At 40.4% G+C, this 25,809-nt stretch overlaps 1 protein-coding gene across 1 annotated transcript in view; it reads right to left on the bottom strand.

Moving 5' to 3' along the window:
- Positions 1-19,885, bottom strand: part of LOC121868853 (GTP-binding protein Rit1-like) — a 30,710-nt gene extending 10,825 nt beyond the window's left edge. Inside the window, exons 1-3 of the mRNA XM_042369839.1 lie at positions 19,685-19,885; positions 9,987-10,043; positions 2,583-2,656 (exon numbers count right to left, since the gene is read on the bottom strand). Of these exons, the coding sequence (XP_042225773.1) occupies positions 2,583-2,656; positions 9,987-10,043; positions 19,685-19,793 (240 nt within the window). The 5' untranslated portion in view covers positions 19,794-19,885. The remainder of the gene's footprint in view (positions 1-2,582; positions 2,657-9,986; positions 10,044-19,684) is intronic.
- Positions 19,886-25,809: the final 5,924 nt, after the last annotated feature.

Here is a 25,809-nt window from a genome sequence, read left to right as displayed (position 1 = left end):
TATGTACACAGAAACATTAGAAACAACATTCATGGCTTACCTTAAACTAAGGGGTTCGGTGTTTGTTTTCATTTTTTTCTATAATTTCCAAACTTTTTTCCAATTGATAGCCACACTCTTTTGACTTTCTCCCCCACACCACTTCCTTTCTGAGACTTCTGAGAAACTTTTGGCATGATGTCTAAGCGCAGTAGTTAGTTGACCAAGAGGTAGACCGAGAGTTAGCAGTGAACAACACAGACTGAGCAGATGTAACCAAGCGACACATTTGGCGCGTAATTTAATGCAATTATGCTCGATTAGAGATTTCCAGCTCCCAGATGAGGGTTTACACAGAACAGGGATCTGGCTATACCTTCTTCTGGAAGGGTAAGCCTGCTGCGGAGAGAAACTGCATTTATGGAGTTGGCTTTGCCATCCGCCAATGCATCCTACAAAGTCTAAATGAAATGCCATCAGTCTTGCTGACACCAACTATAGGAGCATCGAGGCTACCATTATCCATGAACAACTACGTTGGACTGGCCATGTTACCCGCATGGACGACAGTAGACTGCCAAAGCAGCTACTTTACAGCCACCTAACGAATAGTAAACGTAACGCTGGCGGGCAATTGAAAAGGTATAAGGATAGTCTTAAGACAAACCTGAAAAGGTGACAAATCGACCCCCCTCACCTGGGAGTCGATTATTCCACAGCATAACGCTTGGAGGAGCACTACACGGGAAGGTGTCAATACTTTCGAGTTAGCCCGACTGCAAACCGAGACAGATAAGCGCCAACATCAGAAAGACTTTGCCACCGCCCCTCCCACAGTAGATGGAGCCTTCCACATGTGCAACGAATGTGGAAGACGCTGCCATTCCTGTATCAGGCTCTTTAGTCCCCTCAAAACTCACTAACCTAAGTGACATCCCTAATAACCCATATCATTTTACCATAGCTGGATGATCGTCATACTCGATTCCGAGTGACAGCGAAATAGTAGTAGTGCGTGTGTGGCTCTTCCCATGACGTCGATCACGCCATGGTGTGCAAGAAAGGGGGCTTCATATGCATGAGGCATGACAAAGTAAAGGATCTCACAGCAAATATGTTGAAGGAAATCTGCCGTGATGTCATGGTAGAACTGACCCTCCTTCCATTGGACAGTGAGATCTTCCAACATAGGACTTCAAACACATCCAACAAAGCCCGTGTTGATGTCAGTGCTCGAGGATTCTGGATGCGGGGACAGCAAGCCTACTTCGGCATCAGGATTTTTTATCCCATGGCCGCATGTCACCGTAACTTAGCTCTCGATGCTGCACACAGGAGGAAGGAGTACGACAACATAAGGGCATACGAAGAGAGAATTCAGAAAGTTGATCAAGGCAGCTTCACTCCTCTAGTGTTCACAACCTCTGGTGGGATGGGACCAAGTGCAAGATGTTTCTACGCCAGGCTCGCGGAGGTGATCTCCGAACAGAAGCAGCAGCCCAGAAGTTATGTTACAGCCTGGATGAGATGTCGACTGTCTTTCTCTCTCCTTCGGTCGGCTTTGCTCTGTCTCAGGGGAACGAGAGCTTCGGCCCCAAAGCCGACAACAGCTGCAGATATTGACTATGAGGCTACAGTCACTGAATGCTGCATAGGTCTGCAGCTCAACTAATTCAACACAGCTAGGATAGCTACTTATGTATTAGGATATTTGATATTAAGGTAATAAAATGGCGGCAAAGGTGTGGCTATTGGGGGAGGCTGGAGGCCACGTAAAAAAAAAAAAAAAAGGTAGTAGTAGTAGTGTGCGTGTGTGTGTGTCCCATCTCATGACAATATGCGAGCTCATACATGTACTTATATATTAAAAACTTCACTGACTGTCTCTCAGCAAGCAGAATCATTTAACAGAGTCAACAGCTGTCTTTATATACAGTACAGTACATGTAATTTTCACTCATAAATTCATAATTTACAAGTTTAGATAAGGAAATTAATAAAAATATCTTATAAAAATTTTTTTTAAGTAATGTACAGTATTTAATAGGTTTTGTAAACAAACAGTGAAGTCGTAAAACTAATCTTACCCATTACATAGCGGTAAATGGTGTTAATTTTTTTAACTTTGTAAACTGATCAATCGTATATACAGTAGATCCATTATACAACGGTCAATAACTGTACAATTCTGTACGATACCAGTAAGCACTTACAGCACCAATTTTAAATGTTATTATCCACTTAAACACTACTGTATGTATACTGTACTGGTTATTGAATTTTCAATGTAGGTGGAATAATTGTAAAACTGCAGGTGGGTATCCTTTCACTATGCCTACCAATGCATAACTGAGTGGCTTACTGGGCAGAGCATCCCATGCATTCCGCTTGGGTCGCATGTGTTATGTCATTTCGAGATTGCGTCACCATATCTCAGATTATTGCAAGTTATGTACAAATTTATTTTAATGTAAAAAAATACTGTAATACAAAAATAATTTACAGTTGAATATTTTAGTGCCATTCTGAGTTATATAGAACTACAAGTTATCATATTCCAAGTTATCAAGGGTTTACTGTACAGTATAGAGTACTGTACTAACCTGTCCAGCAGTATCAAGAATGTCCAGCAGTGCAGGCTCTCCATCAATGACTGCTTGCTGCTGGTATGCATCCTCTGTAAGTACAAATTTTCATAAATGTCATATGGTATAGAATTATTTTTTTTCGATACTCTTCAAAATATAGTTATGCACCTTGTAGTGGATACTTTCCTCTACGAACTTCTGCAGGGAGCTTCTGAGTGTGAAGCTGGCGCAGGATAGTGTCAGGAAGCCCTGTCCACACTGGACTACTCTACAACCTCGGCGACCTATGCAGCCACAGCAGACAGAATATTCCACGAATACACTGCTGTGCGCCATGCTGCCGCGAACAACTCAGTGGTCACACCTTCACTTAGCCCTGGTTTCGTCAACCAGATCAACGCTCCTCAGAGAAGTAGAATTCCACCAGACAAACAAGACATGAGGGACCTGCTACAATCTCTACACCGCACGATGGACACCCTCGAGCAGCTCTACGAGATGCTCTCAAAAGGCGATACCAGCAGCCTGACACCAGTCTCCTGCAAGACCTATCCAGTCTCTCCCTCGGCAACTCAACGCCTGCACGTCTCTGGGACGAGATGCGGAGACTGAACTCCCGCCACACAGACAGGCTCCCTGAACAAATTCATCCTGCACCTCCTTCGCCTGTCTGCCACAATTGCCTCTTGCAGCACCACCTCGCCCACAACATTTCTGCGTACCTACTTTTCATCCTCAGGTACCTACTGCTCCTGATGAGGATCCTGCATCAGGACCTATGGACCCAGACACCCCATCCGGCGCCACTGAGGACTTTGCACCTGCCGTGAGAGAAGCACCACATTCCTCGCCTGTTCAACCTTCTCTTGTCCACAACCCTCCTGCTCCCTCTGCTTCTCCCACAGATCGCGTGTCCCTAGACGGAGTTGTCACCAGTAGCGGCCGAGTGGTTCACACCCCAACCCGTTGTCTCACATGTGGGATACAACCCTGCCGACAAGTTTCCTGCAGCGCTCGGAGGGGAGGGGGAGTATTGTAATGGATACTTTCCCCTACAACTGCCACTGCCATTAGTCGCTGATCAGCAGATCCCGCGTCAAGTTTCTCAAAAAGCATAGTGTTTGACTGCACAGGGTCGGCCACCAGCGACGCTCACTTCCGGCCACCAGCGACGCTCACTTCCGGCCACCAGCGACGCTTACTTCTGGTGGACGAGTATATAAGCTCACAGCCTCGACGTGAAGGGGATTCTACTCAGCGCTTTCAAACAGACAAGACCTCCTCTCAACAAGCTCCTCACCTCACAGCAACTCCCTCGCACTGCATTGTATATAATATATATACAATACACTGTATTGTATGGAGAAAATGCCATAGCTAAGTTTCCCTTCTCACCTCCATCCTAGTGCGATCCAACATCACGTTAACCCCACAACCTCTCCTGCAATACAGTACAGTAGATCCTCAATATATTGAGAGAGGGAGACTGAGAATTACCATGAAACAGCAAATCACTATAGTACAGAATAAAGTACCAGAGAAAGTTATTTTGTCTCATGATTCAATTTACAAAAAAAAAAATCTAAAGTTACAAAAAAAAATTATTGACTTTTCATAATTTTTTCTAATAATGAAAATATGCTAAATTGATCTAATTTTTACTACAAATATGCTTACTCATTTAACTAACTTACTTAAAAAAAATAGATACACTACTTGTAATGTTACTAAGTTTACAAATAAGCTTTCTATGTGTCATCACTCTACAATCACCATATGTGGTAACTCATGGTTCTCAACCATTTTCACTCCATTCCTCCTTGTGGTTCCCTCAAAATCCCAATTGACCCGCCTCATTTTTCTTCTCTAAAACATAAAATAAAATTGAAAAATAAAATTTTTCTGATCTGGAGATAAAAAGAACATTATTCTTTTATTGTTGATATCACCATCATAAATTTGCACCAACTTAATATTACTTTCACTTTTCACTTGACTAGCCTCACAACAAACCTGAATTGGGATGAGAAAACAAAGTTCACATGTTACAGCCGTTTAATCTGAAGTTGTGACACTGATAAAGCACATCTCATGTCCTAAATAACTGACTTGTTCCTTATCAGTGGAAGGATGGAGAGCCAGACTCACATAAGTATGTTGTAGATAATGGCAAGAGAACTGTAAGGGCAATCACATTGACTTTTGGATACAACCAGTACATTGAAAACCAGAATGCAGTTAGTGTATTTTCTTCATAGAGATATTTAGCAGCAGAATCATTCTTGAATTCAAGGAATTTGTCTTGAACATCATCAAAAATGTGGCCTCCCCAGCTGACTTTTGCCAGGACCCAAATTAATGTACGTGGGGAAAACTTTCATGATACAAAACTGTGGTGTCAATTTAGGAAATTCATATTTGTGAATTTTTGTATCACAAAAGTTCTTATCTTGAGGGATACCCAGGCATCCCTCACTGTACAAACATTTGAGATATGAAAATTTGCTAATATAAATTTCCTAAATTACCACTTCTTTTTCGTGTTACAAAAGCTTCCCCCCACTTATACTAATTTGAGTCCTAGCAAAAGTTCAAATCATGCACCCCCGCGAATCAGCTGGGGCAGCCACATCCCCCTAGCACTTTCCTACCAGGCTGAGGTAGTAGTTATGTTATGGTTATTTTTCAACTCTTAATATTGGGAATATAAACATAACTTTTTTCACGTTTTTTTTATTTATTTACATGCTCACACAATTTTACATACATAATGAGCAAAACAAGTAATAGAAATAACTCTCATAAGGTCAAAAACATCATGGGAATAAGCCTTTCTTTGTGGGTGAGAGCAGGATGTGGTAGCGTTGTTAATGGTCGGGAGGGGGAGTGTCCCCAGTTGGGCTGACTTGCTTGAGGGCGGCGGTGCAGTTACGAGTAACACAGCCAATGTCTATACAAATGGCGAATGTGTTAAACTTTGATTTTGCTTTTCCTTAACCCTCTTGCGCATGATGACGCAATTCGCGTCATATTCATGATAAGACCAACTTCACGGTGACACAACTCAAGTCACCAAACTTTAAAAAATTCGCTCAAAATTAACTTTTCAACAGAATTGCATAATATTTTGCTTTGTCATACTAGCAAGTAAGTTCTATCAAATAACTAATTGGCAACTCTCGAGGCCCATAGGAAGGGAAGACCAGAACGATAAATGCGCAGTATTATCTCAGCAGTGCGGGCTGCCTCAACTCCTGGATTTCTTTTTAGTGTTAGAGAAGTGAAGTGATGGTTGTGTAATGTAATAATTTTTTCATATTATTACTATTATTATTATTATATTTTCAAAACAACAGTCAACACACCTTACAGTCACAAAAACACAGAAAATATCACTTCACAGTCCTCTCACTATAAAAAAACAAAAAAACAAAAATAAACATGATAAGTACAATGTACGATGCTGGCCGATAATCATGGAGCAATGCAATGAGGTTTACGATCGACAAAGAACCACGGGGTGGGCTGTAGTGCATGGGTTGGCCATGTGGCGGCACATGAGTTGTGCATAGGGTTAAATATTGTTTCCTTATAAAATGTCACTGACTTGATGTAGAAAAATATAATTTTCATTGCTGGAATCCTTGCAAAACGGCAAATAATTTGAGTATATACAACCAATAGTTTGCACTAGAGATATAAAAAAAATTCCAAACAATGGATATAAATGGCTATTCGATGGATATCGTTAAAGCGAGTTATTTTGATCATATATTGTGAGATGGTCTTAATTTATGATCATCTTTAAAGCAGAATATTGCTGATTGGGATATCATATCTAGAGGTTTACCTGTACTATTTATCATTACAGTACTGTAGTTAGGTAGGTTTTTCTTGTATAAGAACCGATTTCATGTTTTCAGGGTATACAGATATTTATCATTGGGGAACCGAACCCTATTTTTACCATTGTTCTGTTATTCAAAATACGAAAATTCACTTGATTTTTTTTAACCTAACATATTCATATTACTATATCGAGAGATGCCTGTGAAATAAAATTATTCTGTATTTTTAATTTTCAAATGCTAACCACGTACAATATCTCAAAAATGTATCTGCCAGGATGAGTCTGATGACTTCTGAAATACTACATATAACTCGTGAGGTCCTGGGAGGGTTGGTAAGTGTGGCTCTGTGGCATACTGATCCTACTACATTTAGTAACTGAGCATCATAATATACCATAATATACCAAACTAAACGAATGTTCCAATATCTATCATGTGTGGTCTCATAATGTTTCACACTGTGTGTGGACAGATTCTGTTTTTGAGATACTGTACAATAAAGGTTATTTGCAAATTTAATAACACTGCTAGTGTTTGAGATCAATAAGCAGGTTGGTGAAATAAATCAGCATATTGGTAGTGAAAAATGACATGATTTTCGCATATTTTCATTTCAGTACAGTACATTTTAGGAAAAATTACATTAATGGAGTAAAAATTTTGTGTAAATTCGGATTTTTCGTTCTAAACAGAATCGGGGTGAAATTTGTTTTTTCGTTACTTTAGATTTTCGTAAACTTGACCATCGTAAACTGGCAAATGCCTATACAGTACAGGTACTCCTCGACTTATGACCTACTCGACTTACGACAACCCGGACATACGACAGCCATGGTCCTATAAAATATTTCTCAAATTACGTATTTTCGAGTCCCGACGTTAGTGATCGTGCTGTGTACTGACAAAATTTTTGTATGTAATTCCCTTTAAAATGGCTGGCAAGCGTAAAAGTGAGAGTTCTCGTGGTGCTGAGAAGAAAAAGAGACATCCATTTTAGATTTTCTATGTATTATTTTTTGCATTTTTGACTTACGACCAATTCGACTTACGACCTGGTCGTTGGTCCCTAACCCAGTCGAAAGTCGAGGACTGACTATACATATTTTTGAATGAGATTATTAATTTTACTTCGATATTTTTTTAGGGAAGTGTCCATCATGTTAGGAAAGGACTAATTTAATAACCTACAGTAGGCTCTCATATTTGGACACCTATTTAGACTGTAAGAACCTCGCGAAATTCTAATCGTCCAATTTTAAATACAACTTCCTATGGAGAAAATTAATTTGAGTCTGGTACTTTCGATGTTTGGCTAAATTTTGCTTTATTTACCCTACTTTTTTGGGCGAATTACTACCTGTAATAAAGCAACATCCTAATAAACCACCAAAAATAACACAGATAAAGTTAAATAAAACCTAAAAACAACACAGAAAAAGTTCTTGTGTTCGACAGCTTCAGCTAGAGTTGAACCTGATGACTTAGCAACTTCGTCATCCAAGTAAAAACACACAACAACATTGGCTGACCTTATGTTTTCAACTTTACCACCACTGGTGGGTAGAATTTTTTTTTAATTCACAAACATTAATTAAAACATATATGGACAGTAAATAAGTGTTGCTTTCATATTCTTATGTAGAGTAATGACGATATGTTTTCACATGTGCGCACTTACATACGCGCAGTCTCACTTTTTTCTTTACCATTAATGGTTAGCTACTTTTATTGTTCCATTTATTAACATTAAATAACATTACACCTAGACCCCGACTTACGACTACGTGGACTTACGACCGTCGGGACTTACGACCGCCTCAGATATAGATAAAGAAAAATTTTTTTTTTTTTTTTTTTTTAAATGACACGCATTTTCTATACCGAAACGTTTCCAGTTAATGTAGTCTCCATGTATAATTAGAAAATTATGGGGGCCCCATGTGCATTCAGCTGACTACATTAAAGGTTAAGTGCTCAGTCACACTGTATCCATTCCTTATTATTTATTACTTTCACTGTACTGTATCCATTCATCATTATTCATTACTTTTACTGTACTGTATTTCATTGTAGATTTTTTATTAATTTTTTTTTTTTTTTTTTATCTATGTCGGACTTACGACCATGTCGGACTTACGACCATGTCGGACTTACGACCTGGATTTGGGTCCCTAACCCCGTCGTAAGTCGGGGTCTAGGTGTACTTCAAACAACCATATCAATTTTTTTTACATTACTTTGCTACAGCTACAACCTGGGTTTTATTTTCTTCAGTTTTATATGTAGAACCAGTCAGTCACTGGTTTTGTAAACATTAATGAAAACAATGCCGTCTCGTCTCCTCGTGTGTTTTAATATTCTACGTGTTATTAATGAATTGTAGTGTTCACTTTGCACACTCAAACCCGTCGAAATTTGAGTTTCTGTCGTTGAAATTTGAAAGTGTGTGTTTTTTTTTTGTCCAAATAAAAAATGTTGAATTAAAAACTCGCAAAATTTGAGAACCTACTGTACATTACAGTGATTCAGCAAAGAGTACATTAAATTGGAAGATGAAATCCTTGGACAATTCTAAACCACAATGTGTCTATGGTAAAATGTCAGATTCTGCATATGCCCACATGTTCGTGACAGGTGCGAGCAAATTAAACATAGTCCAGGCATTCTGGAACGTGTCAGACAATCAATGGTACGACGTGTACAGGCCTCTATTGAGGCAGAAGGGGGCAACTCTGAACATTCCTTTAGGTTGTAACTAAGAAGGGTCACACTGTAGAGATCTGTGAATAAATGATTACAAAAACCTACGGGGTTTCACTTCAAATTGCAGGTTATCAATTGTTTCTCTTACTTTGACAACACAACATACAGTACATACTGTATACTGTTTCTCACTATTGATTTTATAATTTTTTGCATTTCTTTATGGTTCCTTATCATTATCATTATTATTATTATTATTATTATTATTATTATTAGTGTTATTATTATTGTTATCATTATTATATATTGTTTTTAATTTTGTATTTTGTATTATAAATTTTATTTACTAAGAATTATTTTATTTTTAATTTTGTATTTTTATTATAAATTTTATTTAATATGAATTATTATTATTATTATTATTGTTATTACATTTTTGCCCCCCAGGCCCCGATATGGGTCAGTGACCTTTGCCAGGGTGGGCTAATCCCAAAAAAAAAAAAAAAAAAAAAAAAAAAAAAAACTCATTAATACAACATCTTCAATGTATTGTAACATGGAAACTATGCAGACTCTGACATTTTACCATATAGACATTGTGGCTTTAGATTTATCCAAAGATTTCATCCTCCAATATAATGTACTGTACTCTTTGCTGAATCACCCTGCATAGTATTGTACAGAGAAATGCACCAACTTATAATTTATGGATCATTTGTAAAGTGAAACCTTCCTTGAATAGCAGTGGATATTTCAGCCTCATTTATTCCATCCACATATAATATTTGAATGAGAATCTGAATTTTGTAAAAGTAGTAATGTAATGTAAAATATAGATACAAACTACAAATACTGTAATACATACCAATAGTTGGATCATGATACTCCAGGAAGTTATGACTCACAAACTGCAGAGTAAGTGCTGGAAAATAAATACAGTATCATTATAAAAATACTACCCAGTACAGTATATCCTTTATATGATATGAGCATAATAATAACAAAAAATTATATTTGTTTTAAGTTTTAAAGTTAGTTGGAAATGTTGTTACAAAAGATGTTGAGATACAGCTATATCCCCATCAACAAGTAAAACATTTGCCCACAAAAATGAGGGACTGAAATATGAAATCCAATTTTATGATAAAGATAAACAAATAAGTAACCTATAAGATTCATGTCACCAAAACACTGATGCTTATCACCATGCTAGCTGGATATTTTACAAATAGTACTGATGCAGAACAAATAATGTATAAGGAAATACTTTATCACACAGAGGGTGATAGACTTATAGAACAGTCTATCAGCCCAAGCTGTGGAATCACAAACAGTACTGGGCCCAGATTCACTAACATTGCCGAGATACAAAGTTCATAACTGCCGGGAGATCTGAAGTCCACACAAACTACCATATGAACAATTCACTAATGGCTTTAACTTAGCTGTGGTGATCGTACGAACTCTGGCATTAGTTCGTAAAATGCCGACAGGTGACAGTGCTGCATTTCCTTTCAGCCAATCACTGCAACTGATACAGAACTGAGTGGGAGATGTAAGCCAATCATGTCACAACAAAATTAGTCTCCATAGGGTGCACTTGTGATCACCCTCAACATTTATAGAAGAAAATAGGGTAAATTTAGACAACGCACTCGACACCGATTTTTATTTCAGCAATATGTTTTTCCGGTTTCTTATTTAGCTAGAATAGATTTTCTTCTATTGTATTTCCGGCGCAAATGTATATTTTTCAAGTACGTACTGTATTTTAAACGATAAGACCTCCCCAGTGGACAGGGCTTTGAAGTACAGTAGAGGGAAAATGAGAGGTAAAATACTAAATGGAATGTCAGACAAACCTTTGAAAACCTCACCTACCTTGTAAAAAGGTTATAATCGCTTTCGAGTTCATGGATCCTCTCATCTGAACACCGAAAACTACATCAAGACAGAAAACACTGAAAACAAGAATAAGGTAAGTGCTTTATAGTTTTATGGTTTTTTAAAGTTAGGTAAGGTCTCTAAAGGTTTCTTTGGTGTTCTTTATAGTAATTTACCCCATATTTTCCATCTACTTCAAAGCCCTGTCCACCGTGAGCAACCAATATTGTTGGTAATTGGAAGTAATAAAAAGGTCCATATCAATGCTAAGACATTGATCAAATATCCCTTATGTTGTATCGTACTACTAGATATATGGTACATTTTACACACTGTTAGATGGGTTAAAAATATTTGTTTCTTAGCATTTTCTAATGTCATTATTGTAAGCATAATTTCTCAGGAAATGTCATGATGATCACGAAACCTAACCTACTGTATTATACCATAAACGTCTTAGATGAGCAGGAGCCTAGGTTAAGTTAGGTAAAGTTTCCTACTCCTGATTAGATACAGGTACACCACCGATTTTCCGGGAACTGATGATCCGGCGACACCTAGTTAGTCCAGACAAAATTATGAGAGGGCACTTAACTTCCCTCCCTCCCTGCCATATTTCACTGGATTTACTGTTATTATTATTGTTTACTGATACAATAATGCTTAATAGTGATTAATCATGGCACTGTAGCCAAGTTAGACTCATCAGGCTACTGGGTCAGGCTGTGAGGTGTTATGGTTGTTTTTCAACTCATATTTTCGGGAAGACATATTGTACGTAACTTTCTTCATTTATTTTTACTCATTTACAGGCACACACCATCACAAATACATATTGTGGAAAAAGTAAAAGAAACAATTGTCCTAAGGGCAAACCTGTACTCAAATGTACAAAGTTAATTAATCCAAATTTTATGTCTAGGGCAAAATATGGGATGTTTGTACTTAAATTAATCATTATCTTGCAAGAATTCCAGCAATGTAAGTTATATTCTGCCAAGTCAATTCAGTGACCTTTTATAATTGAAAAACTTACACTCTCTCTATTTAACTGATAACTTCACACTTCGTTATCTCCCCCTCCCCCCTTCTTCCAGTCAGGGTGAAGGCAATTTTATAGGCTTAAAGTTTTTATCTTTTAAAAGTCACAGACTAAACTTAGCAGAATATAACTCGCATTGCTCGATAATAAAGATGAGGATTCAATTCTTTTATGAAAAACATAAGAAATGTTGCGATGGAGGTGTGGTGGGGGATTATTGGGTCTCATGTTACTGACCTGACCTGATCAATGTCAGGTGGGGGTGGGGGATCGATAGTCTCATGCAATGTCAGGTCACCCATTGTCAGGATGGGGATTAGTGGGTATTAGTGGGTCTCATGACCTGAAGATGTCTTGAATAAAGATGAAAGCTAAATAGCAAATATATTTATGGCTAGCAAAAAGTTTATAACCTTTTATTCATAAAATCTGCTCTAATTGCATTAGAGAAATAAATTTGGTATCATTGTATATATGGAGATGCGTTCCTGATGACGTTATTTTTTACCTATGAGACTGTAAATAAGGTTGAAAGCCCTTTGAAAATAGGGTGTGACATCGATTTGTGGCAGACAGGAAAGTATGGGCTTGGTTTTTGCATCGCCAGGTGCTCTCATCCAGTCAGTGAGTGAGTGAGAGGAGCAGGCGGCCAATCACAGCAGCCGGCCCGCAGCCTCTTCCCCCTATCTCAGCCAATGACAGTGGGCGTCTGCTATCTACGTCACGGCCCCTCCAGCCAATGTGCGCGGAATCTGTCTCTCCCTCTGGCGGGATCTATACTCCGATATTGATTAAAGTAAAAAAAGCCATAAGTTGGTGGGAGTTTTGCTGCTTCAAGTCAACATTGTAACAAACCAGTATACATGTACATTACTTCATGGCGCACTACAGTCCTTTAGCTTCAAAATGCATAAAAAATGAATGCTGCATCTCAAAAAAACAACAGTTGTGCTAGTTTGAAGTTGGAAAAACATTAAACGCGGTTTTCTCGGCTTTCAAATTTTGGCATGAGTAACCCTTACGATGCGGCGGGCTTCATATAATACTGTATACAGTACTGAATATGGAGGATACAGGCATTAATAAGCACAGATTATTGCAGTAACATATCTTTACTAATTAATGAATTAATAAAAAAGCAATATTGTATCCTGAATGACAGTCATAGTACAATGAGTGAGAGGCAGCAGTGGTGAGATGTACAGGGTGGGAGGCGACCCTTGCCTCCCAAGTGACTGCATTCTTTCCGTCTCTCCTTCCTTCCACTACACCACCTCCTAACCCTAGTAAACAGTACAGTATCTGTTCTAATTGTGTTAGAAAGACGAATTTGATATAATGATCCTGAATAAATTCTCCACAAGACGGTTTCAATAAAAGACCCTTAAACAAAATCTTTCAACACAATATAATGATGGGGATTCAATTCTTTTGTGAAAAAAAACGTAAGAAATGTTGATACTGAAGTCTATAAAATCAGTTCTAATTAATTTAGAAACACCATCTCTTTACTTAATAATCCTGAATAATCTATCTCAAAGTTTGGTTAAATATAATAAAAAATAAAAAATCTTTATGATAAGGGCATGTGACGCACCTCGTAAATGGAGCTGTGTGCGGAATTTTCAAACCCTGTGCAGTAAAGGGGAAAGTTTTCCCGGGAGTCTATGCTACGCATCTCACACGGACAGACACAAGAGCTGTGTGGTATTTATTTAGCTATGCAAACACCACTGTTCACGTACAATACAGTATATTATAAATAAACGAAATAATGTATATTACTACTGTCATCTGGAGCCTACAGTAGGAGTATACTGTCCAATCTCCTGAATTTGATACGTAACTGTAATCACTTTTATGTCTTTTAACAATTGCGATGGAGGAGTCGTAGGGGATAAAGAAGAAAGAAGACAACAGCTCCAGCTGAAATAGCCGAAAGGCGAAGTGGCCAATACTATAATCTCCAGACAAGCCAAGGTAGATGATTAGTGGATCGAATGTTACTAACCTGACCTGATGCAATGTCAGGTCCACCCACTATATACTGTATAAACTCTTCTCTCATTTGCAGTGGAGGTGGGGTGGGGGATTAGTGGTCTCATATTACTGACCTGACAATGTCAGGTCACCCATTGTCAAAGTGGGTGATCAGAGCGAACGCACTTCATAGTCAGAGCAAAAGCACTTTACAGTCACTAAAACAGGGAAATTATTACACAGTCACTAAACAGAGTACAATGTGAGCTTTAGTGATGTCCTCTCACTATATGGTTAAAAAAAAAATGATGACCAAAAAACATAGAACTCCATTTCTTACGCAATGCCTGGATGGCCACAAGGAGGCGTTTGGGTAGATGACGCCTCAGCTGTCAAATGAAGCGAGTGATACGTCAATATTCCGAGATGACAGGATGATGAATATTGTTTATGTGAGTTTGTTTACATCACAAATAGGGGAGTGGTGTTAATATACCAGCATCGTTAATGCGAATTATCATAGATGGGGACATCATAAATAGAGGTTTACCTGCACTTGGTATTGCAAGTTTTTTACACACCAGGGTGTCAGTTTTTTTGTGTTTTTATCCCACATTTTCCTTCTACTTCAAAGCCCTGCCCAGGCCTTATTTCGTAGCGGTAGATATTTTGCACAACACCGGGTTGAGAAGTCAGGTAAGGTTAGGTAGGTTTGGTTCGTTAGGTCAGGTTTTGTTAGGTTCTGTGCATTGGCATATTGTTTTTATTACCTTCTATCATTCAAACAACAAGTGGAAAAAATTAACGAAATTTAACATCATCTTCTGGTGTTAGCTGTGTCCTCCACCATTACCCAAACCCATTCTAAAATGGATAATTTCTGAGAACAACACTACGACCAGTAGTTCAAATTTCATTCACTTTTTCCACAGAAGTTCTTATCATTATAGTAAGTATTTTGAAGGAGGCAACAGTTACTAGAACCAAATGGAACCTGACCTAACCAACCTAATAAACCTACCTAAGCTTACCTAACTTACTAGCCAGGGAGCTCTGTTGCCCAGAACCCATGCCATATCAAACAGAAAGTATAGTACAGGTACTTATTTTGATATCTGGTACCAATGAAAGCAACTTTTTGAAACATCATTGTGTGATTTTATATTTTTTGTAGATGTGACAGTGCGCTCAGACTGAGAGGGTCAGTTGTTAATAAACATATGACACGCGGCTACACAGCAGATTTTTCTTTGGAGTATTTATGGCAATTAATTTCTTCACTTACAAAGCAAGTAGAGACATCAGTCTTTACCATGTTTTACTTCCCAATTTTCCTCATTCTTCATGCCCTGCCCACTACAGGTGATTTATGACTGTAGACAGAGAAAAAATAAAAAACTATAAAAACATACTTACAATTAATATAAAAAGTTGTCGCCTCTTTTAAAATACTGGTTATTGACGAATTACCCGCCGCCGATTTCTCAAAGAAAACAAATTTAAAAATACTGCAATTTCACTGTGTTTTATAGAGGACACTTGTAGTTTTGGCAAATGTGTTAAAAAGTGGTTATTTCTTAATTAAACCTAACCTACAGTAACCTTAGTTGATAAGAAAAACAAGCAGCACAAGTATTGTTAGAAGACCTCACTAACCTAAGCAAAGAAACCTAACTAACCTTACCTAACTTAGCAACTGTGAGGCTCAACCCTCCAGCTTATTAAACAGTTGATTGGCTGTGTACCGCCACATCACCGCCGAGAAAGACAAAGTATTGTGAACCAGACAAAGTAGTGAGTGCCTAGTTGTCTAATTATCTACTACCAAAAGACGTAATTTCTCCCCAAAAATGGTTATCATACCAAAACTCACTAATGAAAAAATAGTAAGAATATAAACAGCAAAACAAATAACGCATAGCTAATTATAATACTTACTATAACGATAAGAACATCTGTTGAAAAAAGGAACGAAATCGAACAACTCCTTCTGATGGTAGTGCTGTTCTCAGTAATGTTACCATTATTTAATTAGTTCCACTAACCCAAGCTAATGTGGAGGACTTCACAGCCGATGAGTTATTTGTTTTAATGTTTAAATTCTCAGTATATTTTCACCATTAAGTTATGATATAATAATCATTTTTATGGAAATTGCCTCATTTGGCAAATATTTAAAAGTATAGGTGCGAGCTACTTTGTTTGGCGTGCACTACATTTTGTCTTTCTTGGCGGTTATGCGGCACTACTTGGCCAAATATATGCCGCACAAGCTGCACTCTGTCGCTATCTGCTTTGCCAGTTTAAATTTCACCATGGCATGTGAAGGGTGTCACCATTCGTATATTGACATTACTGTATTTGTGAATTACATGGGAAAAGTGATCTGACCCTTCAGTTTTTTAGTGTTATACTCTTTATTGATGAACGTGTTCATGAGGAAGTACAGTACAGTACATCACAGCAATACTATGAAATTGAACTGGGTTTGTCTTCAAAGTCAACAATCATTCACCATTTCCTCAACGCCATGGCTCACTGCTTCCCCGTCTCCATAACAGTAAGTAGTTCGTCCACGGCCGGTGTTGTGTAATGTTAGGTTTGGTTAACTTCGGTTAGGTTAAAGTTTAAATTAAGGTTAGGTTCGGTTAGGTTAAGTTATGTTAAATTTAAGGTTACGTTAGGTTAACTTGAACTTTTAAATAAGGCAGTGGACATTTTGCAAAGACCGGCTAAGTTCCTACTAACGCTCATTTACCATGAGTGTGCTGTGATTGGCTAATTGCCCATCACCGGCGAACAACGCGAGAACTATATTTGAGCAAGACTCTGGTGCCATTTGGCATTTATATCGCTGTGAGTTGATCGTTGTGTAGCTTTTAACATACCGGTAAATTTTTACTTTCGGACAAGAGTTCCTAGGGGTTGACCAATATGTTTTTTCAGTGTATTTTGGTATGTTTTAAGCAAATCTGCCTCAATTTTTGTCGGAAATTGCTCGTTTTTGCCCACCCCGACCCCCCAACAATAATGGGGGAGAGCCTGGGAAATCGGGGTTTTTGGGTGGAGGAAAACACGAAAACAAGTCATCTAACCTAAAAACTTAAAATGTAACATAACCTAACGTAACCTTACCTAACCCCTAGACTGGGGCTCCGCCCCCGGACCCCCGGTAGGCCTAGCTTAAACTAACTTAACCTAACCAAATGTGGCCTAAGCAGCGGTCCCCCCGGTCAGTAATATTAGTTTCCGACGAGTATAAATGGGGTTCAAAAGACTCAGAATAAGGAGATCTAGATGTTTCAGTAGTATAAGACTTTGGGGCGTGCCATGTCCGAAAGTACAATACCTTAGTTATAAGTGGAAGGACGAGGGATAGTTTCAGGGTCACTGAGCTCCTTGTTGGACCCTTCTTCGAGTGGCACGTAGGGAGAACACCGTGATTACGTAGGAATTGGATTGCATGATCGTCTCTCGTAAAACTCGGCAATAAACTTAAAATAATCGTAGGAGCACGAACCACACCCAACCTCCACTACGGCCATTGTCAGACTGGTGATTGAAATTTAAATCCATACCCAGGCTGCTCCCTTTGAAAAAATTCAAATGTGATCGAAAAAAAAAAAGCGTGATGAGATCGATACATCATTGGTCACGACTGGTTGACGTCGGTCAACATTGCAGATAACATCTTTTCACAGACGAAGACTGAAAGTACGTAAAATCAATTAAATTCAATAGTGTCGCTATTTTCCATTTCCGAATGGGGTTCAGAATGCTCAGAATAGGGAGATCTAAATGTTTCAATAGTTTATAACTTTGGGGAGTGCTATGTCCGAAAGTAAAATAACACCAACATACCTAACCATATTTCTGTTGTGCATGGAAACTTATCATTATAAAAAAAGGCAACATTCACTAGAACCTACGGTAATAAAACCTGACCTAACCAACCAAAGAAACATACCTGACCTCATATAACTTCCTAGCCGGGGGATGGACCTTTCTCCCCCCGATTGGATGTTTACCATTGTTGTATACCTGCCTTCTAGATGTACTATTTGTATACAGTACTCGGTATTATTTTACTTTAGGAAATAGCGCCCCCGAAAGTTATAGACTACTGAAACATTTAGATCTCGCTATTCTAAGCATTTTGAACTCCCATATATACATGGCAGAAATGGATAAAAGCGACACAATTGAATTTAATTGATTTTATGTAGTTTTCAGTCTTCGTCTGTGAGGATATGTTAACTGCGCATCACGCATGCGCAATATTGACTGACGTCATCCAGTCGTGACCAATGATGTATCGATATCATCACGTAATTTTTTTCAAAGGACCAGTCTCACAATGGCCATGGTGGAGGGTGGCTGTCAATTGTGCTCCTATGATTATTTTAAGTTTATTGCTGAGTTTTATTAGAAAGACGATTATTCTATCCAATTCTTACGTATCCCTGGTCCTTCCACTTCTAAGGTATTGTACTTTCGAACAAGGCACACCCCCAAAGTTCTTAACTAATGAAACATTTAGGTTAGTTTAAGCTAGGCCTACCGGGGGTCTGCGGCTAGGGGTTAGGTTAGATGACTCGTTTTGTTTTCTCCCCCACACCCAAAAACCCCAATTTCCATATGTATACAGTATATATGTAAATTGTAAATTTATAAAAAAAAAAAAAAAAAAAAAATCCCAGGCTCTCTCCCATTATTGTTGGGGGAGGGGGGGGTATCAAAAACGAGTAATTTCTGCCCAAAATGGCCAGATTTGTTTAAAACACACCAAAATACACAGGAGCCACGAATTACCCAAAAGTACCCAAATGTACCCAAAAGTATATTAAATCAGGGTAAAATCTTAACGAATATCTGTTATACATACACAAACATGTTAAATAATATTTTTAGTGTAATTTTGTAAAAATAATTTGTAAGATGAAATAATAAACAGCGAAAAACTTTCAGTATTGGCGAACGCTAAATTCCAAAGAGTTCGTGAACAAGAGAGATAACTCAGATTCATCGTGATGCACTTCGCTAACCTAACCTAACGAAAAGTAAATCCTACGGCTATGTTAAATACCCCAAAGTAACAGAAACATCGGTAATTATATGTCCATTTTGGATAGGTGACTCTTTGGAATTTAGCGTTTTTCGCTGTTTATTATTTCATTATATTGACTACATTTCAATGAAAACATTATTAATCAGGTTTTATTGATTTAAAACATATATTCGTTAAGATTATACCCTGATTTAATATACTTTTGGGTACTTTTGGGTAATTCGTTGGACCGAAATACGCTGCAAAAACATATTGGTCAATCTCTAGGGACTCGTGCCCTAAAGCAAAAATTTATCGTATACTCGCACTGACTTGTACAGCCCCCTTCACTAGTGAGTTTATAGGGGCTGACCAGGTTTTGCGCAGCATGGCACAGTTGTTTGTTACATTCGACGGAAGGAAACTCGCAATAGTCAACATACTATAGGATCAAATTAAAACAATATTAAGACAAATATATCTATGTAATGATTTGTGGAATGCTTATACGACGAGCCCCTATAAACGCGTTGAATGAATGTGCACTTGCAAGACTGAGTAAATATATACAGTATATCTATCACCAATGGGAGACAAGGCTAAGGCTTACCAGACTTGCCGACCCCACCCTCTCCAAGCACCACAATTCTAAAGACTTTGGTGCCATTCCTGGTCTGCTGGTGGCTAGTGGTCGAGGCCTGACCCGCAGTGAGTGCCATATTTCACGCCTTCAACATCCACATATTTCAGTTTAACCTTCCCAATATTCTCAACATACAAGTAACAATCTCTATGTAAACTTTACACTGTATCATAGATATCATAATCCTGGAGATAATTTGTCCAAGGTAATTATAAATAGATTGCAATTCTTTTACAACAAGGTGTTTGTAGTGTTCGATACTTTCTACGTGTCGCTAAAAGGATCAAGTTGCTTACCTAAGATTATAAATAGTAAACCTTATTGTTAGTCTATCTGAAATGCAAAAACAGACTAAACCAACAGAAAGTTTAATTAATCTTAATATTTACCTTTTATGGATATATTTCTGACTCATGTATATGATTTAAACTTTTTATTATAATTTTTTTTATTCCATTTTGGAAATACAAAGATGTTGGTCATGTTTAACAAAATTAAATAGCACGCAGTTCACATTTGTTTAATAATGCGTTTACCTTTCTATTTTCACAATTATAAGACTTAACTTTGATTTAAATCTTTATAATACAGAAACAAATATAAAACACATCATTAAAGCAAAAATTCAACCGATTTTTTCAAATCGGTTTAGCTTGTTTTCGCACTTCAGACGGATCTGATTGACAGCCACCCAGCTGATACCGTAGACGACATTGTCGCTTCTCGGAATTGTCAACACTTCCCAATGAGTCATCATTCAAGAATAATTACGTACTTTGTAATGTGGTATTTTACAACAAGGCAAGGTCCTGTTAGGATGAGTTACTCTAGGAAAAAATTATATAGAGAAAAACTTGTCTGATCTCTCGAGTATCCAAGAAAGGCTTATAACAAACTCATAACACGAGTCAGCGGATCGAACGCGTTTCTTTAAATGCAGTATTTTTGTTTTGTCTGAGATTGACTGAGGGTGAAAGAAAGTCAGAGAAGAGAGAAGTTTAGTTCAGGATGAGGTAATGACAGGGGCGGATCCAGGAATATCAAAAGGGGGTCCAAGAAGTTGTGGGTGGGGAAACAGCGAGCATTTTGAGGTAATTTTGAAGCCATATGCAGCTGATATTAGGAGATATTCTGATGTCAATAGTAATTACATTTTACGATACAAAAAACGCCTGAGTACAATACTGTACTGCATTAAAATAAAAGTATTGAAATTTTCTGATGAAAAGCGGTGTCCGGACCCCCAGGGCCCCACCCTCAAGATCCGCCCCTGCTACTAACTACTACTTTTATCCTCTTCACCACTGATCGGCTCGTTAGCCGCTTGGGCGGTCGGTTACGTCTCTGTTACGCACTGTTGGCAAGTACTGGCCACGCACTGGTATACTTAAGTAAGAAATTTATCCCAGATTTTCAGCGCGGTTCGTTCACTAGGCTGAGACTAATGTCACACAACCTCAAAGTAGAGACAGGCGGGTGAAGTCGCACACCAGCAGAGTTGAGAGTATGTCAGTGTGACGACAGTCATGTACAAAGTGGTGTGGGGTATGTGATGTTTGGTTCACACTCAGGATGGAATGGAGAAAGGAAACTCACGATGTGCTCTCTATATACATGTTGTATTGGATGTACAATGCGGCTTGGTGCTGGGAAGGCAGCATGGTTACAAGCGTGATGTAGAGAGAGCTGGTTGGTGAGGACGCTCAGAGAAGGACAGCTTGTGGGTCGCCATGCTCGCCAGCGGGAGAGAGTACCGCCAGGCAGGCGGAGGAGGAACGAGGGCCGCCAGGCAGCGGCGGAGGAGGAGGTGTTGCTGGCTGTGGCTGTAGGTAGAGAGAGTGTGATCACCACGAGGTCAGGTCTTAAATAGCGGGGGTAGGCGTGGCTTAGCAGTTGACCTCCGCTCCGTGGTGTATGGCGGCGCTGGTTGACCTAGACCACGAGGCATACACTGGGGAATTGGTGGGGTCGGCTAGGCAGCGACAAACAGCGTTTGTAGGGGAGAATTCCACTACAATACTCCCCCTTCCCTCCAGGCGGTGTAGGAGACTTGTTGTCTGCAGAGTTGCTTAGCACATGTGAGGCAGAACGGGCGGTGCATGCCTCATGTGAGACAACGGCGATGGCGTGGATGAGCCGGTCGCTGGATACAACTGTCTATATACACACTATCTGTGGGAGAAGAGAGGGAGAAAAAGGGTGTGTGGAGGCGATGAATTTTGTTCTTCCCTCACGGCAGGTACCGAGTCGTCAGATGCGCCTACTGGGGTGTGTGGGCCTGGGTCAGGAGCAGGGGCTGCGTCAGCAGAAACGGATGAGGGCTCGTGACAGCAGCTGGGTCCACGACAGCAGCAGGGTGCAGGACATTAGCAGGGAGTACCTGGGGGAGAAAAGAGGGGTGTGTGTGTCCGCACTCAGGAACAGAGGCCGCATCAAGGGCGGCAGGGGTTACTGCTGGGCCGGGGTCGGCGTCTGAGGCAGGACGGGTGTGCTGGGGTCGGTAGGACGTGGTGCTTAGGGCAGGAAGAGGAGCTGGTGTCTGCTTAGAGTAGCAGAGCTGCTCTAGGGTGTCTAACCTGCGGTGTAGAGACAGTAGCTGTAGAGCCGATGAGAGCTGCTTCTGGGTGGTTAAGCCAGTCTTCCATGTTGCTTGAAGACTGGGAGCGTGATCAGTTTCTCCTCCATCCTGTGTGAGTGCGAATCTCCGGGAGTCACCATTTGTGGGGTATGAAATTGTTTGGTGTTCACACTCAGGATGGAATGGAGAAAGGAAACTCACGATGTGCTCTCTATATACATGTTGTATTGGATGTACAATGCGGCTTGGTGCTGGGAAGGCAGCATGGTTACAAGCGTGATGTAGAGAGAGCTGGTTGGTGAGGACGCTCAGAGGACAGCTTGTGGGTCGCCATGCTCGCCAGCAGGAGAGAGTACCGCCAGGCAGGCGGAGGAGGAACGAGGGCCGCCAGGCAGCGGCGGAGGAGGAGGTGTTGCTGGCTGTGGCTGTAGGTAGAGAGAGTGTGATCACCACGAGGTCAGGTCTTAAATAGCGGGGGTAGGCGTGGCGTATGGCGGCGCTGGTTGACCTAGACCACGAGGCATACACTGGGGAATTGGTGGGGTCGGCTAGGCAGCGACAAACAGCGTTTGTAGGGGAGAATTCCACTACAGTGGACTTTACTTTACCTTTATCCTCTTCACCACTGATCGGCTCGCTAGCCGCCCGGGCGATCTGTCATGTCTGTCACGCGCTGTTGGCAAGTACTGGGCATGCACCGGCTCCTCAATGTACCTGAACCCGCTCCAGTGTTGGTCAAGTCTTGTCTTGAAAGAGCTCACACTCGGTGCCGTCACAACACTCTCTGGTAGATTGTTCCAAGAGTTTACAACCCTCACTCCGTAAAAGTTTGCCCTCACAGTTTTCTGGACTTGCGGCTTCTTCAATCTTGAGCTGTGACCCCTTGTGGGGCGAGCGTCCGCCAACTCCAAGTAAGGATACTCAAATGAGTAGTGCCCCCTGAGATGCTTATACACCTCAACTAGGTCCCCCCTTGCCCATCTGTAGTATAAGCTAGGCAAGTTCAGGCACTCCAATCTCTCAGGGTAGCTGAGGTGCCGAAGTGCAGGCACCAGTCTGGTGGCCCTCCGTTGAACATTTTCAACCAACTGACAGTCCCTAGCATATCTCGGGGACCAGACGGGGAAGCACTTCACTCCTGAAGATCGTTACGAAGGACGGACCGTCTAGATATCTGAACGACCTTCTTATAAGACCCAATAATTTATTTGCCTGATTTACCTTCTTCTCGCAATGACCCGAGAACTTCAGCTCATTGTCAACATACACACCTAGGTCCTTCTCACATACAGTCTCAACTAGTGCAGTTTCTTCATCCCGTTGGGACATATGATACGCCTCCTTACCGTTGGTACAGCCCAGGTGCATCCTCTTACACTTCGTGACATTGAATCTCAGCAGCCATTTCTTCGACCATTCCTGGAGCCCATAGAGGTCCTTCTGCAGCTCTTCACAGTCCGCTTGGTTCTTAATTTCCCGAAATAACTTGGCGTCATCGGCAAACATTTGTATGAAGGAGTGTACAACGTCAGGTATGTAATTTATGAAACAAACAAACAACAGCGGGCCCAATACACTGCCCTGTGACAGGTACAGATGACGATTTCGTGCCATTAATCACCACACACTGCTTGCGGTCATGTAGAAAGTCTTCTATCCACGCAAGGACATTTCCCCGAATTCTGTACCCTTCCAGTCTGATTTTCAGCCTTTCTTGGGGTACACTGTCGAAAGCCTTGGCAAAATCTAGGTAAATATTGTCGATATTACCACCCCGTTCCAGAATATGGGTTCAAATATCCAATACCTTGAGCAATTGTGTTAAGCAGGAGCGCCCCGGGATAAAACCGTGTTGGCAATCCTTTACAAGGTTGTTTCGTATTAAATGTTCCATTGCGGCATCTCTGATAATACTCTCAAGTACTTTACATATTATGCTGGTCAGGCTCACCGGTCTATAGTTGTTCGTGGAGTGCCTATTGCCCTTCTTGAAGATAGGACTCACATAAGCCACTTTCCATTCACTGGGGACCATTTGTTCATCCAGGCATTTACAAAACAGTATCTTCAGGGGCTCTGCAAGCTCGTTGCACAACTCTCTTAGCACTCTAGGATGCACCATGTCAGGTCCGGGACTCTTATGGACCTTTAGCCTGGACAGTTTATTTCTAATACCCTCTTCTGTGAACACAATGTGGGTCAGTGCTGTGTCGAACCGTCTGTCCTCAAACGCAGGAAGGTTAGTTGCATCCTCTCTTGTGAAAGCAGAGGAAAAGAAGCTGTTCAATGCCTCAGCTTTATCCTGGTCAAAATCTGCGTAACTACCATCCACCAGCCTCAGGTCTGATACTCCTACTCGCGTTTTCAATTTCTACTTTGCATAGCGGTAAAACGCCTTTGGGTTTGACTTGACCTCGCTTGCAACCAGCCTCTGGAGCTCCTTTTCAGCCCTCCTACACTCTATCTTTGCTTGGTTTCTGGCTCTTGCATACATCCTCCTGTCTTGCTCATCGTTTGACCCAACCCACGTCTTGAATTTCTGGGTTTTCTTCTTAACTTTGTCGACCGCCGCATTGTTCATGTGTAGTGATCCCCTCGTATTCCTAGAAGCACTGGGTTTGGTCTTGGGTATATATTTATCGATCAAATGGGTCACTTTACTAGTTATGATATTCACTGGGGACCATTTGTTCATCCAGGCATTTACAAAACAGGATCTTCAGGGGCTCTGCAAGCTCGTGAGGTCAAACTCTTTCGGAGTGAGAGTTGTGAACTCTTGGAACAATCTACCAGAAAGTGTTGTGTCGGCATCGAGTGTGAGCTCTTTCAAAACCAGACTTGACCAATACGGGAGCAGGTTCAGGTACAATCAGCCAAAGATGCACCGACCCCACCCTGGGTCTCGTGCTTGCAATTTTACCTGGCAATACTTGAAGGAAAGAAGGCTGTATGCAATGGGGATTGTGATTAGTGGATTTATTTTCGGCTGTATCACTGTTAGGATAAATATTAAACAATCCAAAAGTAGCAAATATGCAAATATTTGGAAACTTGTCATGATATTAAATAACGATGAATAGCTTCTTACTGTAAAAATGCTACTTTTGGATTGCTTAATATTTATCCTAACAGCGATACGGCCGAAAATAAATCCACTAATCACAATCCCCATTGCATACAGCCTTCTTTCCTTCAAGTATTGCCAGGTAAAATTGGGAGCACGAGACCCAGGGTGGGGTTGTAGTGGATTTCTCCCCTGCAAACGCTGTTTGTCGCTGAGTAGCCGATCCCGCGAATTCCCCAGTGTATGCCTCGTGGTCTAGGTCAGCCAGCGCCGCCTTACATGGCGGAGGTCAACTACTAAGCCACGCCTACCTCCGCTATTTAAGACCTGACCTCGTGGTGACCTCTCTTCTTCTAGCTACAGCCGCAGCAAGCAACACCTCCTCCTCCTCCTGCCTGGCGTCCCTCGCTCCCGCCGGCGAGCATGGCGACCCACAAGCTGGTCCTCCTC

The sequence above is a fragment of the Homarus americanus genome, unplaced genomic scaffold (assembly GCF_018991925.1).
Source record: "Homarus americanus isolate GMGI-L3 unplaced genomic scaffold, GMGI_Hamer_2.0 scaffold30535, whole genome shotgun sequence".
Taxonomy (NCBI): domain Eukaryota; kingdom Metazoa; phylum Arthropoda; class Malacostraca; order Decapoda; family Nephropidae; genus Homarus; species Homarus americanus.
Note: the sequence above shows the minus strand (reverse complement) of the source record. Positions and strands in the feature narration are given on the sequence as shown.